General features: G+C 41.6%; 1 protein-coding gene across 1 annotated transcript in view; it reads right to left on the minus strand.

The window, feature by feature from the left end:
* Nucleotides 1-17608, minus strand: part of jade2 (jade family PHD finger 2) — a 148958-nt gene that overhangs the window by 11713 nt on the left and 119637 nt on the right. The window contains exons 11-12 of the mRNA XM_028422559.1: nucleotides 16777-16894; nucleotides 8041-8172 (exon numbers count right to left, since the gene is read on the minus strand). Coding sequence (XP_028278360.1) covers nucleotides 8041-8172; nucleotides 16777-16894 — 250 coding nt within the window. The remainder of the gene's footprint in view (nucleotides 1-8040; nucleotides 8173-16776; nucleotides 16895-17608) is intronic.

A 17608-nucleotide genomic window follows, 5' to 3' on the forward strand; every position in this document is an offset into this window, starting at 1 on the left:
AGACCTGTTAGCCGTTCCTTGCTATTGAAAGCTAACATTACGAAATCATGCCTCTTTCTATAGTTAAAGGCTGGATTGTGTGTCGACGTCTCTGCCAAAGGACACTAGTTTGTTTCAGAGTGACAAAAAGCCCCAGGATGGCATCAAAAAAACAGCTGATGTTGTAGCAACGAGCAATGATTCGCTAGCCAGCACTGCTAATGCAGTGCAGGGTAAGGAATGCACTAGCAGCAGGACAGGGCCAAAACCAGGCCCAGAACACCAGAGAGACAGAGGGAAAGAGAGAGAGAGAGAGAGAGAGAGAGAGAGAGAGAGAGTCTAAAGCTCTCACTACAGTCTGATGATTGTTCTCGAGCGTCTCCCTGGAAACTCCACCAGAGAGACAGAGATAGAAAGAGAGGGACTAAAACAGAGAGAGGCGGTCCAGAAAACGCTTCTGAGCGATTGGAGAACGGAAAGAGAGATAAAGGAGAGATAACAAGTGTAGCGCAGCAGGACCCAAAATAAATCAAATCAGCCCAACACATTGGGGCTTTTAACTTAGATTTCTACTTGTGATTTTGACTTAGTGCTAAAAACGGGTATTTTTTGCTGTTAGCAACACAACATGTAACATAATTATATGTTCATTTCAATCAAAGGTGTTTCAGCAGCAGTATAATTTCCAGTTTTACTTGATGGTGGCAGTGTTGTCCCACTGTTACAGGTCTAAAACCCAACTCAGGAGTGTGTGTCTGGCTGATTGTCATAGTATCATGACAGTAAGCCAATAAGCCAGCGCTGCAGCTGGTCACAGATTCAGTTCAGAACAGCTTTTTCTTTGATAATTGAGTGTTTTCACAACAACAGATCAGGTAAACGAAGACGCATACAAGTCGAGTGATGATGAGGAGCTTAAGTTTCATTCAGGAATCAGGTTATTATCGAAGCAGAGCCAGAGCATGACAACTCTGGATGTTACATCATGAGTCCAGTTAGCAGACATTCAGAGTTTGACCCTTCACATATAAACTCACATGTAGTTTTTCCAGGATATGTTTCCAATTTCAGGAAGCCAAAAAGAGCTCATAACTCTCCACTCGCCAGGAAAATTATGGCATTTTTGCTGCTTTGTCCACAGCTGGAAAAAAGAGGTAAGGAAATGCCAATGGTGCACATCCACAAAAGTACCTACAATGGCTAGCTGTTGAGAGTGGGAAGATCATCTAAAATGTCACTGTGACACCAGGAAAAAAATCAAAATGATGTCTGTCCTCCAAACAGCACTGGCATATGGGCCCCGATAATAAACAGAGCGGATAGGGACAGTACATCTGAGAAGGAGTTATGGCACTTGTCTGTCTTCTTGATCCCAGAACACAGAGAGGAAGACAAAGCTCCGAGAGTCAGGACCAGACCCGACAGAGAACAGATGGCCTGACACACAAACACACACACACACTGAGACAGTGAGAGATGAACACATACGACACGCAAAGACAAACACAGAGACGACACACTGAGACGGGGAGTGATATATATATATGTAACACTGACAAAGGAAAGCACACATGGATGGACACACAAACAGACAAATGGTACAGTTTCAAACATGCACGTACGCAGAAGGACTTGTTTGTCATGGAAACACTATTTGAGCGATGATTTCCCAGCATGCATTCAACATCAAGTTGCAGTCCTTATCCCTCAGCAGTCAGGTGGAAAAACCCAGAAAGATAAACAGAAAGACGGAGTTTCATAACACAGAGGCAGACGGAGACAGAGTCACTGTGAGAGCTGGAGGGGAGGGGAGGGGGGTAAAACAGTGAGATAAATTTAAAAAAAAAAAATAAAGAGTGGGAGATAATATCAGAACAGGAAGCAAGCGAGGCAGAGCCAAAACCGCTCTCCGGCCCCGTGTTATCATCTGTCTGTTTATTGATCATTCACTTCGACAGGAAAGCACTGTTGGCTCTGCGGCGCTCAGCTCTGGTTAAATAAGGAAATGAGACACAGTCCTGCGTCACTGCTGATAGTCTGTGTGTGTGTGTGTGTGTGTGTGTGTGGGTGAAAAGCTCAAAACATCCCTGCCAGATTTGATCTTCTGCTGTAAGATGCAAATGCACATGACGATGGACATACTGTATATACTGTAGAACTGACTGACAGTCTTCTGCTCTGTTGGATTATAGCTGATATCTTTGTGAGGGAGGAAGAAAGTCAGATCATGTGATGATCATGATGTCATCAAACTACAGAATTATCTCTTGGACAAAACAACAAGTTCATAACTACTTCTGCAATACAGCAACGAGCCAGCAAACTGAGCAAGTGGAGGAAAAATAACTGAAATCTAGTCAGTGTCAGTTTAAATTGATCATTATATTCTTCATCCACACAATGCATGGCGGAACAAATCGCTAATGCAGTGACCATTGGCTGTACGTTACTTTTCATGATGCATTGTGGGATACATTGAAGCCACTATAGGGGGTCTAAAAATTCTCTGCACATACGGACAGCACTACTAAAAGCACTATATAGGGATATAGTGATCAGGGAGTGAGGTCAAACCATTGACAGTAAAACTATGGACAGGGCTTCCGTGACATCACCCGTTTGTTCCTGAAGAGCTGTTTTGAGGCTCGGTGGGAGGTTCCGGGATGTGATGACCGCCGCCATGTTGGCAGCGTCACGTCCGCCAAAACTCCAAATATGGACAAAGAGGGGGAGCATGAGCGGGGTTTAGGGGGGCGGGCGATCGTGGAAGCAGGAAACTCGCGCTGCGATACGTCAACTGTCTGTCACTCAAGCAACAACGCCCATAATTATGCGTAATTATAAGTCTGAATACAATTGAAACGAGTGAGTTGTAAAAAAATTCACCCCCGTACAACTGACACTAGAAGAGAACCTATCATCTGAGACCAGAGTGGTTTTTTGTACCAGGCTGTAAACATGTTTTTTTCTGCTGTGAAGTCGGCCACTTTAACATGGGAGTCTATGGGAAATGACTCGCTTTTGGAGCCAACCCCCAGCTGTTGCGGCGTGAATTACAAGTTTTGACACTTCCGCATGGGCTTCAAGTTTGAGCCCCGAAGGTTGCCGCTTGGTTCAAACACAGCTGAGGTGTGAGTGTTGCAGTAGAGAAGGTAAGAATAACAGCAGAAATGTTCTTGATGTTTATCAAAATAAGAAATTGAAGTTTCCATTTGAATTAAGAATCTGTTGTAATAGGTACCCAGACATGCTGGTGAATTGTAAGCCACGTTGCCATGGTTACACACTGTTTTCCCAGCATTGTTTTAATACAATGTAATTTTATACAGTTGTACTATGAATTTGTCACCACCTGGGAAACAATATGAATTTTCTAATACTCATGGTTGTTTATATTAATTTTGCCTCCAATGCTTTGTTGATTTTTTTTAAGCTCCTCCCACCCTTTCTGTACTCCCTCCTTCGCCATCGCCAGGTCATTAGAGCTGACCAATCACAGATGCTCATACGTATGTAGTAAAGGTAGAGTGAGGTCCAGCTCAGCTGTGTATAATTCCTACCAAAACACTCTAATCCCCTAAAAGTTGGAGCTCATTTTGTTATCAACAGCGCAGCTTCAGGTTTCATCCTTTGATGACAGCGTGAAGTCTTTGTTGGGTGGTTTTCATAGCTTTCAGCAACTTTCTGTCATGTTCTTTTCTGAGATCACAGGAAGGAACCGAGCTCTCTCTCTGTGCGTTCTACGTGTTGCTTCAGAGCTGCTGCCAGTGTGCCGAGGTGTCCTGTTTATGTATTTTTAATGCTAGGCTCAGATAAAGGGGGACGAATGATATTAGAGAGCACAATGAGTCATCAGAACTCCTTTTAATTTAGGCTCTCTGATATTAATCATGTACAATCATTCTCTTTCTCTGCCCACATCATTTTACTGAATGCAAGAATATTCATAATTTATTAGATCTGGATACATGAAAAATAAAATGCAGGATTATGTAAGACTACAAATCCACCTACTTGATGTCCTACATATAGAAGCTGTTTAAAGCAGAGGAGCTTGTTTTTAGAGGGACCCTGAAGATACAGCAGTTTGTTTTCCATTTTACTCGCCCACACAAACATACAGAACAGTATGCCACAACTTGTGAGTCCAAAGAACAACATGTTGCATATTAACTAAACAATATTTTTTTAGAAACAAATCTTGAACTTAAGGTCTTTGCATTTATAGTTTCACTGCCAAAAAATAACCTGAGGTAAAGCACAAACAATGCCGAATCTAATTGGCCATGTTATGCTTGCAGTATACAGGGCTCTAACTAATACATGATTATTTGCATGCTGAATGCATGGAGCTTTAAAGTACAGTGATGATTTTTTTTTGCTATGTGACACAGCTGACAGTCAGCAATCAGCCAATGTTCTGCAGGCACTGTGGCGTTCCAAGTACCGGTACAACTTTTTGCCCCAGACAAGTTAAGAAAGCTGACTCTGATGTTATTCCATACTCTTTCATGACAAAAGCCGTGCTTGAGGAATTTTATGCTGCGAGGATGAGGGGAAGATATGTTTATATATTTAATAAAAAAAGAAGAGTTTGAAAGGAACAGAAAAAAAAAACATAGCAGTGGTTGACTGAGCTAAAACATGCAGCCACTCCTCACTAGAAAAATGGCGAACAGAAGATGCAGAAGAATTTGTTTTGTTTTTTTTTTTACTCTAAAATGTATTAAATATAATGAATGTGTGTTTTAAGATAATCTTCCCCTAAACCCCCTGATACTGGTTTTACTGCCTAACATTAGTATTAGTAACACTAGTATTTTTATTATGTCCATAAAAATGAAACCGGAATATTTTTTCGGAATATAAGTCGCACTTTTTTCATCCTTAGGCTGGGTATGCGACTTATACTCAGGTGCGACTTATATATAAAGAAATATACAATTAATTAGCCTTGTGTCCTGACGTCCCATTACAAATATAATGGCAGCTGTTCTGTCCCTCTCCTGACGGATCTCTTCCACCTCCAGCTTGTCCACACTTTGCATTCTGAGCATAGGTGACGCGCGCGTTCATGGAACGTGTGCTTGCAGCTGAGCCGATAGGTCGATAGGTCGCTAATTCCAGGCAGCTATATGTGCACACAGTAGTCTGCCTTTTACTCATTTACAGGATGTTTATAGGAATTTCTGTGCGGTGAAGCTAATCATTTCTCCGCGTGAGGACTTGTTGAAACGCGTGTGTCTCACTCTCAATGCCCTGCAGCTGCACCAGGTAAGTTAGGAGGAATTCAGGAGGCAACGTTACGCTAAAAACGTAGTGATTTACGCTGGCCCGCTGGTGCGACTACTAAGTACGAAAGTAAACAGCGAATGAAAACAAAACAGCTCATGTGTCAGCGGGACTTGAACCCCAGACTACTAAGTGAAAGTCGGTGCTGTTGCATGTACCCCACCAACCCCAGCCCACCTTATAACTCTTAGCACAGACCTTTGTGACCGTATCAGTCCACTAATGACATGCCGTCGCACAATCAGGTCATATACTAAAGTACAATTAAACTCTTAAATCCTTTCTGCACAACCCATGCTTGATTTTGTATGGATGCAGTTATTATTGCTTTTCAGTCATCTGCAGCGTGCTTGTTGACCATGCTCACATGGCCATGATGTAAATACAGTTTATCAATCAGCACTAATATCATTAAATGTTTAAATGGTAGCAAATAGAATTAGTTTAACTTCTTTGGTGTCACTCTTTTAGATGAATGGTGCCAATCAGTGGGAGAAGACCTTACTGAAGCTTTTTTTTTTACCTATGTGGTTTCCAAACACCCCTTCAAAAAACAAGCTTTTCTCTGAGTTTTTGCCATCAATCATTTCACATGCGTGATTGTCACCTTAATTCTAGAGTGAAACGTTTCCAAAATAAAAAGGGATAATCTGAAAGATTTAACATGAACGGAGATAAAAAAAGAAGGAAACACTGTGTCTGATCCTGACAGCGCGCTCTGCTTCTGCCACGACCGACAGCACCAGCTCTCATCAAACTGTCACAGCTCTACTGTCCCATGAAGCAGCTGCACGCTGCAAAAAAATAAATAAACTGATGATGTTTTCAGGATGTCAGGAAATATGAGTTAAGAGGCGCAGCAGACGTGTCAGAGAGTGCCAACTTTCAAAACAAGCCAAGATAATGGATGGACATAGACAGATGGATCTAAAATCTGAGACTCCCACTATGGTGAATGGAGTGGTTTTGGTATCTACACCCCTGATTTAACACATCAGTCAACACAATTCTTCCATGAACCTGGATTATTTCCTGAAAATAACTGGTAGCCTCCTCCAAGCCAAACATGTCACTTGCACACTGATGTAAAAAAAAAAAAACGTCTCTTGCTGCTTAGTGATGGACAAACTGTTTCAGAGGAGAGTATCTTTTGACTTTTATGAGGATGTCAGTGCATTGAAATGTTAATTTGCACCTCAATAGTCAGGCAGGTGGCTTGTCTCATGTTGACAACTTAAAAGCTTCAGATTCAATCGCCACAGCCGCCAGCGTGTCCATCAAACGTCTATCAACTGTCCTCCAGCGAGACACCAAGCCTTTATCTGCTCATTCACTTCAGGTCGCCGTGGATACGAGTGCCAGCTAAACGCTTGTAAACTGTCAACGTTATGAACAAATATCTACATACGTATAAGCTGCATTGCTCAAGTTCCATTTAATATCTGTTTTGTGGGCTGTGATAATCGCTAGTGGGGATGGATCACCTTCTAACATGACAGACAGACATTATCATCCATCCTTATCTCAACAATGATGAGGACTGGCAGAAACAGGCCTCCCTCCATCGGTGTCTCTCTCCCTGTCGCTTATAAATGATAAGGATTAACAGTGACAGAGAGCGGCTCTCACGTTTTACATTTACCATTAATTTCATGCCTTTTGTTTTTTTTTTGCCTCTTATTCCCAAATGATGCAACTTTGAGGTGTTGTGCTTCAGCAGATGTGAAAAAAAAAGATTCAAACTGGATTTAAAATTGATGCAAGGAGTCACGGTCCCAAAGAAATCACGTTTGAAGTTACATATATATGCATATATGTGTGAGCAAAAACCATTCTGTGGCTGAGCTTTCCATTTCCTTCTGTCAGGGGCATGTAATTATTTTGGCTAATTTAACCTTTTCTTGCCCTTGCATCTCTCACCCTCTCTCTCCACTGTGGATGGAGCCTGTCTCGCCCCCTGCTCTAAAATTCAAGCAGCAAGAAAGGAAGAAGATGCAGGAATACAGAGTGCATTGTAATATACAGACTTTACACAATTTTAACAAGACAACAATATCTTTGAATGAAACGGGAGATTTGTAGTTTATATTGCACAAGTGCAAAGTAGCGTGACATATTTATCAATAAATCACTATTTATTTATTATGTCTCAGTTTTGATATTTCATGCACATCAGTGTGATCATAGCTGAAACAAGTTGAAGGATGAGATTATTTTCACACCCAGTGTTGTTGCATCTCTCTCCTTCACATGGCCTCTTAATCTCTCTCTCTCTGTGAGTTGTGTTGCGCTGACACAAGATTGATGTATGAGATTAGACCTGCTGGGCTGAGCTGCAGTCAGCTTCTATTAAAGATTTTACCATCGAGCCTGACACCTGATCCACAGCCATCACAGTAAACGTATGGGCACTGAGGAGGGTTGAAGTTAGTGAAAAGAAGCAAAAGTGATGACAGTGGCAGAGTACAGCAGGCTCCAGCACCCTTCCATGGATCAATATTTACGACCAACTTTAATGCCTTGAAACAAGAATATCTTGAGATTTTCAACTTTAGTCTTGGTCTTTGTGTTGTCCTTAGTTATTGTGTTATTCTGTGTATCTAAATAATGTGGTGAATACATTAGTGTTGCATCAAAGCAAGCACTGCTGCCTTCTTTCATATGGCCACACACGGGCATATGTTTAGCCTGTGAGTTGCATTTGATCATTTTGGAAACACTGCAGGTTATACGCACATACGCTCATACACACACACACACACAGTGTACCTAGTTCTTTCAGCAGGGAGCCGTTCTCTGACTTCCATCTCTCCTTTTTCTTCTCAGGACTATTCTTCCTCCTCTCCTTCCCCTTGTCCTTCACTCCATTCTGCTTCCTCTTTTCTCCCTTCGGGGGTTTCTCTGTGGAGAGACACAGAAGACAGGCTCAAGTCAGGGATTTAGCTGATTTATTTAATTTAAGCTTCGATTTCAGAGTCACTGACGTGAAGGAACTTCAGGTAATATTTCAGGGTAAGAACAGAACATACATGGGATGTTAAAGATGGAAGAAAACAGTGCAGAAAAGATGCACTGGACAGCAGTTGTGTGATATTGTTGCATAATTTCATAAAATTCTGGATGACTACCAGCCTGCCTGGCCAGCCATCTATCTCTGTGGATACTTGTTTTTTATCATTTTCCATGGGCAGCACCAACCGACACAAAATAAACCACCTCTATATGTTTTTCAGTCTAAATACAACCAATCAGAGAAACAAAGCACGTGACACAGGCAGAGCAACGATCAGACAAGTATGAACAAAGGCCATCGAAGTAGGTGCGCTGGTGAATGACTGTTGTCTGTTCTGTGATAAAACCTTTAAATTCCAAGGAGTTACTGGCAATTCTGCAAATATTGTTTAATGAGGAAAGCAACAAGTCATCCTGAAAGACTGTCCTGTTTCAGATAAATGGTTCTGATTGGTGCAACAGGGTTTGTAATGTTTCTATTATCAATTCATATTTAGAGGTCTATTTGCTGTGTAAGTTGGTAAAATCAGTCAGTATGACACACGCAGTTTAATAGAAGGACAGAAAGTAAGGAAAAAAAGCAAGAAATTCAGTCGGAAATGTCTTGCCAGAAGTCAGTGTGCATTATTAAGAGGCCTGACAGGAAGAAACATTATAATTCATTCATAACTCTCTTTTTGTTCACTGTTTAGCTTCTGTTTATGTCTGTCAGCTGTTTGTCGAAGGTAGGTAAACATTTTTTATGAAAATTGCTGCCATATGACCGAAAATGAGGTTATATAAGCAGCTAAAGTGAACCAAACACAGGTAAATTATGAGTAACAATAGGTTTGCGGTGCTAATTGCACCTTTCACTGCCACACATTGGGTTTTTGGTTCAGTATGATTGAAGTTTATGGTAGAGGTGAGCAGAGAGAACGTCTGGTTATAAAGATCTGTAAGAAAACTATTGATCATTTCAGACTAATACCTCGTTCACACTGGGGAAATCAATCCGGCTAGAATAGGATTCGGGCCGTATCTATATATATCCGGCTATATCCAGCTTGATTTCAACCCACCTCTCGGAGGTGGATCTAGCCGGACTGGCTCAAATGTGGCTCAGGTCCGAACACAAATGCAGCTAGCGAATCGGGCTAGTGACGTGATACTTCCAGTGTCCGGGTCGCGTACAAAAGCCGTATGTAAACAACCGTCGAACTATGACAGTTTTGCCCTGAGTTTATTTTATTTTGATAGCTAGTTTGAAAATAGGTCTGAACGTATCCAGTTTATATAATCCCACTCTAGCTGGATTGACTTTCTCCAGTGTGAAAGGGGCCTAATTCTGCCATAACAGGTACAGATAGGCATTATAATGTTGCTGGGGAGGGAATGGAAGCTGTTGATGAGTCAATAACTCCACAGGCAGAAAATTAAAGCTGTCTATCAGACAGATATATTTTTCACTCTGCCTGCAAACATTCGATCTTATTAGTAATTAGTTTTATTTCTATGCCGCTCACTCTCACATGTTTTACTGCGCTGTGTGACAGAGTTATTATGAGAACCTGTGACACCTTTTATCTGTGTGGCCAAACGTGACCCATCTCCTGATGAAGCCTAGCGATGGAGCCACAGTTCATCCTCAGCAGCACGTTTTCTCTCCTGCTTTCTGCAGATAAAAGCCAGGTGGCTGGGATGCATGTTAATGCTTGTTGTAAAGGTTGTTTTAGCATTTCCATGTGGCTTTGATGAACGTGACCCAAGGCTGCCTCAAAGCTAAAACAATAAAACATGGAATAGTTGTGGGATTATCTGTGCAAATGAGGTTTAGAGCTGAGCAACAGTGTGTGTTTCTGTTTTGTCTTTACCACAGATCGCCATGTTAAGCCAGGGTAGAAGAGAGGAAGCAGAGGATGCACAGCCTAGGCTAAAGCTGTGGCGCCTATTCTTGATGAATCAAACAGTGTCATATACATAAAGCACACACATTAGCTGTGTGTCGGTGTTCAGCTCGGCAATATGCTGATGCACACACACTGTCTGAGATGTAGCAGAGCCCTGTATATCGGCTTCCTGCTGTGAACTGTCCTCTCACACCAGGAGACCTCGCTGACTCCCTCCAGCTGAGTGTGATGCAGGTAACGACACTGATACCTCCACCTGACAGCATCTATAGTCCGGTGTGTTTAGTCCTGTAATACATAATTAATTGGAAGCTGTGTGTGGTAAGGATCAGTGTATAGAAATGCACAACAAGTGGGAAAGTAGTGAAAAAGTATAAAACATATGCACACTTGCACCTAATTGTCATTATTATTAATCTGTTTTTAATTGATTAGCCAGTAAAACTACAAAAAAAGTGACATGATGCTATATTAACACAAACACACAAGTCTACACACACAGTCATGCTCGGCTGAGTCTCACATATACACTCTGTGTCTCATTCTTTAACATGGGAAGCCCTTATTGTTGGGGTGTCTGGTTGTAACAGGCTCCTGCTGTTAACACAAACAGTCCTGACTGCATGGCTCACTAACTTCCTGCTGCTTGTGTATCATGTTTGTGCAGCGCTGTGTGTGTGTGCATGTATACATGCATGCAGCAATACAGCAGGTGGCGGCTGCAGGTTCATTACAGCTACAGTGGGGTTTGTAAAAGCTGATTTTGTGTTGTTTATGTGTGCAGCTCTGCGGCTGAAACAGCAGCAACAGATCAAAAAGGATGATCTGAAATCTGCAGCAAGTTTTACAGCAACCGTTAAAGAAATGTTTTTTTTTTTATTTACACATTCTGGTGTGTTCCTAAGAAAAGAATAAAACTCGATCTAATAATAAATAACTAATCCAGTGGTAAAGTTAGTAAAAATAATTTATCTCACAATAAAACTGTGGCAGGTAATTCTTTGAGCACAGCTGCTGTGCTTTAAGCTGACTGTGTTTGCATGCTAATATGTTAATTTCAAAAAAACTCAAACTATAACTGAGAACAATGTTATTCATTGTACACGCACGATCCGAGTATAAGACAAAGTAATAATTAAATAAATGGTTCTCAATCAATCTAACAGTACAAACATCAACCTTTGATTTGACCCGGATTATCTTTTATTTTTTTCCTATATGTGTTGCTATGAAAATTGTCATAGTAATTAACCAATTTAAGTGATATGTAGTACAGTATAACCTGATCTCAGATTATTAATATTAATAAAAACACATGCACTTTTTCATAACATGTTTAATCATATGTCATATTTTTTTGTGTCCCTGAGCATCTTTACCGTAACACTTTGCATAGATGAGCACCTAAAATTGACCAAACCTGTTTTAGCAACAGAAGCATTCACCCCTCTGGTCGTCTACCTACCTACACACACAAACCAGCAACAAATTTGTATTACAAGACTTTTTTATATGCATCACAGAACAATAATGAAGAGGTCTGGACCTCGATGGTAGCTACGACCATGCCTCAGCTAGAATTCCATCATGAGTGTGTGTCTAAGCTGCTGCAAATTGCAGAATGCTAGTTTTATTTCAAAGCAGCAGTGTTATATTGTAGCAGTATAGATCCTTTTAAAATGATGTGTGCATTGGTTAGTACAGCACGGTGCGTGTCTGTGTGTGGCTGTCACAGGCAGCAGTAGGCTGTCCTCATGCTTACTTTAGCATGGAGGAGCAGGACATGCATGAATGGAACTGAGAGAGACCAGAGAGAGATTTCACACCGAGACGACCCCTCTATGTGTGTGTGTGTGTGTGTGAGAGAGAGAGTGTGAAAATGTGGTTCAGTGAGAGTCCAGTTCGGAATATTTAGCAAGAAATATGAATGAAAGAAAGAATATTTGTGTGTGATTTGCGACTAAACATTAAGATCATGTTGTTTGCAGTGCTTTTTGTTGGATGTAGGTCTGTGCTGGAAGCACTATCCATCCTTAGCTGCTCTTCAGTCTGTGGTGTCCTCCTGTGGAGTAGGTGTCAAATACTACACACGCTGTAAAGCCTCTTGAGGCTTTATACATGTGTGGAAAAGTGGTGTGAAGAGTATGATTGTATGTAACTTTTTTTTTTTTTAGGAGGATTTGTTAAAGAGGTAGGCAGGTACATCAACCAGACGTTTCTTCCCCTTTTTCCAATTTATTTTATGGCTGAAACTGCAGAGGCCATTAACGCTGGGGGATCTTTGAAGGAGCTCCCAGAGGGAACGCTTCTTCACACAGCTTCTAAATTGTAATTTCCCTTTTTTTTTTTTGTTTTGACAGCAGCACCATCTTATCCTCTGATCGCCCAGGGAGCATTTTTCAACATTTTTTTCCCCCCTAATCTGATCTTGTTCTTTTATATGTTCTACAGCCTGGAAAAAAAGGAGGGAAACTAGTCTTAGGGTTTTCAAGGACGCCTGCAGGCTCTGCTGGAGCGTGTGGAAACTTTCCCCCTGCAGGTTGTAATCTCTGCACAAATCCAACTATCAGCAGTGGAAACCTTTTTATGTTTTTTTTTTGTCAGATACATGCTTTTATTCCTCCTTTGTCTTTACATTTTGCTGTTGCCTCTCTCTCTCTCCATTTTTGCAATATTATCCCTCGGCTGCAAACCTCCTTCCCTCCCTTGTTTAGAAGGTGCAACAGCACCAGGGGATTCGTCTTTTTGAAGTGTGTGATTAATTTTCCCTCTTTCTAGGTGCACTGAACTGCAGCATGTGAGTGTGTGTGTGTGTCCCATTTCTTACCTGAGCTCATTAGTGCAATGTGAGAAAGTTTTTCCCCTCCCTCCCCTACTGTCTTTCCCTGCCTCTCTCCACCCTTTCTTCTGTCCTTTCACACTTTCTCTCTCATCGTCGCTACTCCTGCTCCCCTCTCTGCTTCTTTCATCCCATTACCTTCTTGTCCCTTCCCATCCTCCTCTTCCTCCGTCCTTATTTTCTCTGTCTTCCTCAAACGCACACACACATACACACACTTGCTGAAAGCAGATCAGAGAGGCCAATACTAACCACTGTCAGCTTGTCACGGTTGGGTTTGAGCCAGAATATAAATGTAGTGCACTTTCTGCATAACAATAACTGTGTGTGTGTGTGTGTGTGTACTTTAAAGAACCTACAGTACAGGCTGTAACTGAAAATGTATGTTTTTATGTATTAACATGTTTCATTTAAATGACCTGCAGCGTGCACACAGGTGTGAGGGATTAAGATTATAATAAGAGTAATCCAGGACAAAATCAACAACAGAACCTGATGTTTCTACTTCATAGTTACACAAATCCTCTTATGAGACAAGGTTTGCACTGTACACAGAGGCCATGATCACTCAGTGTCCTCCTTCAACTGAGTCAAATATTTACAAATCCAAACAATAGTACATTTTTTTTGGATTTAACCAGGGTGACAGATTGTTTCATATATAAACTCTATAATTATCCTTTGCCTTGGTCTCTTTTGTAGAGAAAGATTTGACCTTTTAAAAGACCAGTGTTTTGTTAAAACATCAAAATATTGGATGCATGGTGTAACTGATAAAGGACTTTATCACATACGGTTGATGCTTGTTAATTTCTTGTTATGAAAAGATGCTGCTGTCAGCTTTGTGTGTCTCCTCTGTCTGCATGTGGGAGTACAGGGATGCCGCTTGCCTGCCTGTCCGCCTTGCTCGCATTCAGAAAGCATAACGCGAGCTCCCCTGCCCTCCCTCCCGGACAAGACAGACAGACAGGCGGACTGGCAGACAGAGCGTGGATGACAGATGAAGAACTATGAGAGACAGATAGGCGGACAGAGGTTAGTGGTTCTGTTTTTTAGGTGGGTTAGAGGTGTGAGTTTTCTGCATGGAAACAAACCCGTAGGGAGATAAGGGCAGAAAGGGGGGGGTGGTGCTTTGTGGAGAGGTACACTCACAGTGTGTCTGCAGCTTTCTGGAAAACGAATTCTACAGTTATAAAAGCTTTCTGTGCAGAATGGATGTCAGACTGATTTTTTTTTAGTGGCCAAAAAAAAAAAGGAGAACATATTCAAGTCAGAGCGGCTCAGCTTGTTCCAGATTCATATACGAGTGAAAACTGACACAAAATGGTCAGTTCTGATTTATTTATCACCCTGCCTACTCAATTCATACATCTCAATATGCTAGTTCTTCCTCAAAAACCTCATTTTTGTTCAATTTTTAAGCAAAATTTACCACCTCACCATCACAAAATCTGTGAAATGAGAACAAACTGAGACAGCTGATGGTCCCACTGAAACAGGACCAATCATATGATCAAAATAAGACAGCAGAGAGAGGAAAAGAGGAAGAGGAAAATGTGAGCCTTAGAGGACACGGCAAATGAGAGCAGGAGAGAGAAACAGATGGAGAAGAAGAATGATTAAAGAAGAGGATAAAGAGAAATGGAGAGTGGAAAATAAGAAGGAGAGATGGTGAGGGACACGACAAATCATTATGGACGACAACCTCATCCTTCACTCTCTCTCTCTCTCTCACACACACACACAGCAACTATCTCCTCTAATCTAACTCCTGTGGCAGTGTGAATAGATATGGCTGTTTAGTGCCAGCAGCAGAGCTCCCAGTACCTGATGGCAGCAATATGCTGAGTCAGGAGCTCTGCACTGCGTGTGTCTGTAAGAAACATGGTGGGAGTTAGAGTGAGTGTGTGTAGATGTGTGTGTGTAGCCTTCCATGGGACTCCATGGCTCCAAATTGAACACTAACCACACACACACACACACACAAACACACACAGAGCCACAGGAGCAAGCTGACAGAAGTTCACTATCATCACCATGCCAGCAAGACGTTACTGGTATTACCATGACAACAAGCTTTCATCGTCATCACTGTGACAGCTGCAGGTCACGACTCCCTTCAACTGAAAGGATTCAAACACAAATACAGATCATGATAATACAGAACAACAGCTTGGAGATCTGGCAATCAGTGTGAAGAAAAGATTTAGAATTTGCTCGGTCTTGCTTTATTTAGCCGATGCGCTGTACTGTGCAAAAAAGCAGTTTGGACTCTCATCCATCACACAGTGCCATCAGGGGAGGCGCCTGTTTGATTTGGCAGCATGACAACAACCCCAAACTATCTTCAGCAACAAGAAGAACAACGAGTTCTGCAACAGATGGCGTGGCCCCCGCGGGGGCCCTGATCTCCACATCCTGGAGACTGTCTGGGATTAAATAAGAAGACAGAGGCAACAGAAACAGAGAATCCACACAGAAAAATGTGGCAAGAACAACTTACGTGCCAAGTAGGCCTACTTTAAAAATAAGTGGATCAGGGAGAACTGATTCAGTTTCATTTTTAACTCAGACCTCTTCAAGCTCCTTGACAAGCTTTGATGATTGTTATTAATACTTTTATTTCCTCTACAGTTACAGCTCTGCAGGAGAGATTTGTAAGGTTTAACAGTCTTTTGTTTTACGGTAAATATGAAGTGCTGCCTTGATCAGCATTTTTCTACCAGATAACAGCCGATAGCTTTAAAACAATACGACAACATCACTCAACATCCGACACCGATATGCTGATTGCAGAGAGCATCAAGCCCTTTGTGTTGTCACATTACCTTATTTAACTGGCTAATTAAACTCAGTAGTAATGAAAAAAATGTCAATACCATAGTGCCTTCTGACACTTTATTAATCTCTCCATACTTGTCCTCACTGAAGTGATGTCATTTTGCACCAGAGACACAGCGAGAGTCCACTTATCTGCCCATTTCTGCATGTTATTGGCTGATGGTCATTTTAGAACTAATAATATTGTGCACAAGTACATTTTAATCCATTATTCACTCTCTATGAATTAGTCTGTCAGACATTGTAATAATGTGTATTACTATATGTTCATGTTTATTTATTTTGTAGTGTGACTTATCCCAGTTTTAAAATAGGCTCCAGGTTAGGAGAAGTGTGGCTGTTTCCTGGCGAAATTATAACAATCCAAAGTATTCAGGAAGTAAAAAAAATGTGAGCAGCAAAAAAAAATTAAAATGAAAAAAAAAATACTTAAACTATACTCTATTTAACCTGCATTAAGATTATGATTCGCATTTTGTCAAAGTATCTGATCAACAAAGCAGCATCAGCTCAAGCAGCCATCTACATCCCTTTCTGCTCTCCATCACAGAGGAGCTGAACAAAATGCATCAAGGTCAGTCATCTGTGTAGAGTGGATAGAAAATCGAGCTCCATTTATGTGGATGGTGTGTGTCACAATATCTGGCTGAACTATTATTCCAGTGTTCTTTGCTGTGCAGGTGTCAAGTGTAGCCTGCTGTGCAAAACTGATGACAGGCCATTTCCAAAACTGTCCACCCACCAACACTCAGGCAACAAGGGCCTGGATGTAACTGTTATACACTTGAGCTGTCCCTACTGTCCTTTTTAGGTGGACAGTGTGTGTGTGAGTGTGTGTGCAGCTTCAGCTACAGGGCTGAAGTGGGTGAAAGGTACAGATGGCTGCAGACACACACTCATGTTTTGTCTCTCTTGCTCTCTCACCTCCAGCCATGTCTTCTTCCAGCAGCTGTATCTGCAGGTCAAAGATCTTCTCCTGGAGGTCGCACAAGGTGTGTTTCATTTTCTCCCTCCGTGTCACCATGTAGCACAGGTTACGCACCTGGAAAAACACACACACACAACGTCATAAGCAAATATATTAACACAGGGTTACAGAGGCTTTTTATACTATATGCATTCAGTAATGAGACATTTGCAGCGACTTCCTGTTTCCTGCCAATAAACGGGATCCCAGACTCCTCTTCCACTCAGAACCGAAACTCCAGCTGAGCCCTCCTGCTCCTCCATACTGCCAAATTACTATCATATGGCTCTGTAAGCAGTATATAACTGCATATGTGTCTGGATGGAGACCATAGAGCTGGAAGATGAATGTGTGAGTGTGCATGTTTATGTTGAGCGCATATGGATGTTCAAAGAAGAATCTGTGGTTGCATAGTAAATGCATGTGTTACTGTTTTGTATTGGCAACATATAAGAGAGAAGGAGACAGCAGAAGAAGAAAGCGAGTGAAGAGACGGAGAATTAGACTCTAACAGGCAGACAGAGAGAGATAAATTGAGAGAGACAGGTGGGAGGAGAGACAGACATCGCCAAAAATTGGGTAAATAAGATTTAAAGATAAAGAAAAACATAAAGAGCTAACGTGCCGTCCATGTACTGCTGTAGTTGTTAAGGTATTTTATCTGCAGATAAAATGATTACAGAGCATGAACATGGACAAAAGACTGCAGGGATAATGGCTGGAAGCATTGTGCTGGATTCTCACGTCACCACATGTGACCGTTGACAAAATCTCTTTAAAACAGTCTTT

The sequence above is a fragment of the Parambassis ranga genome, chromosome 14 (genome assembly GCF_900634625.1).
Source record: "Parambassis ranga chromosome 14, fParRan2.1, whole genome shotgun sequence".
NCBI lineage: Eukaryota > Metazoa > Chordata > Actinopteri > Ambassidae > Parambassis > Parambassis ranga.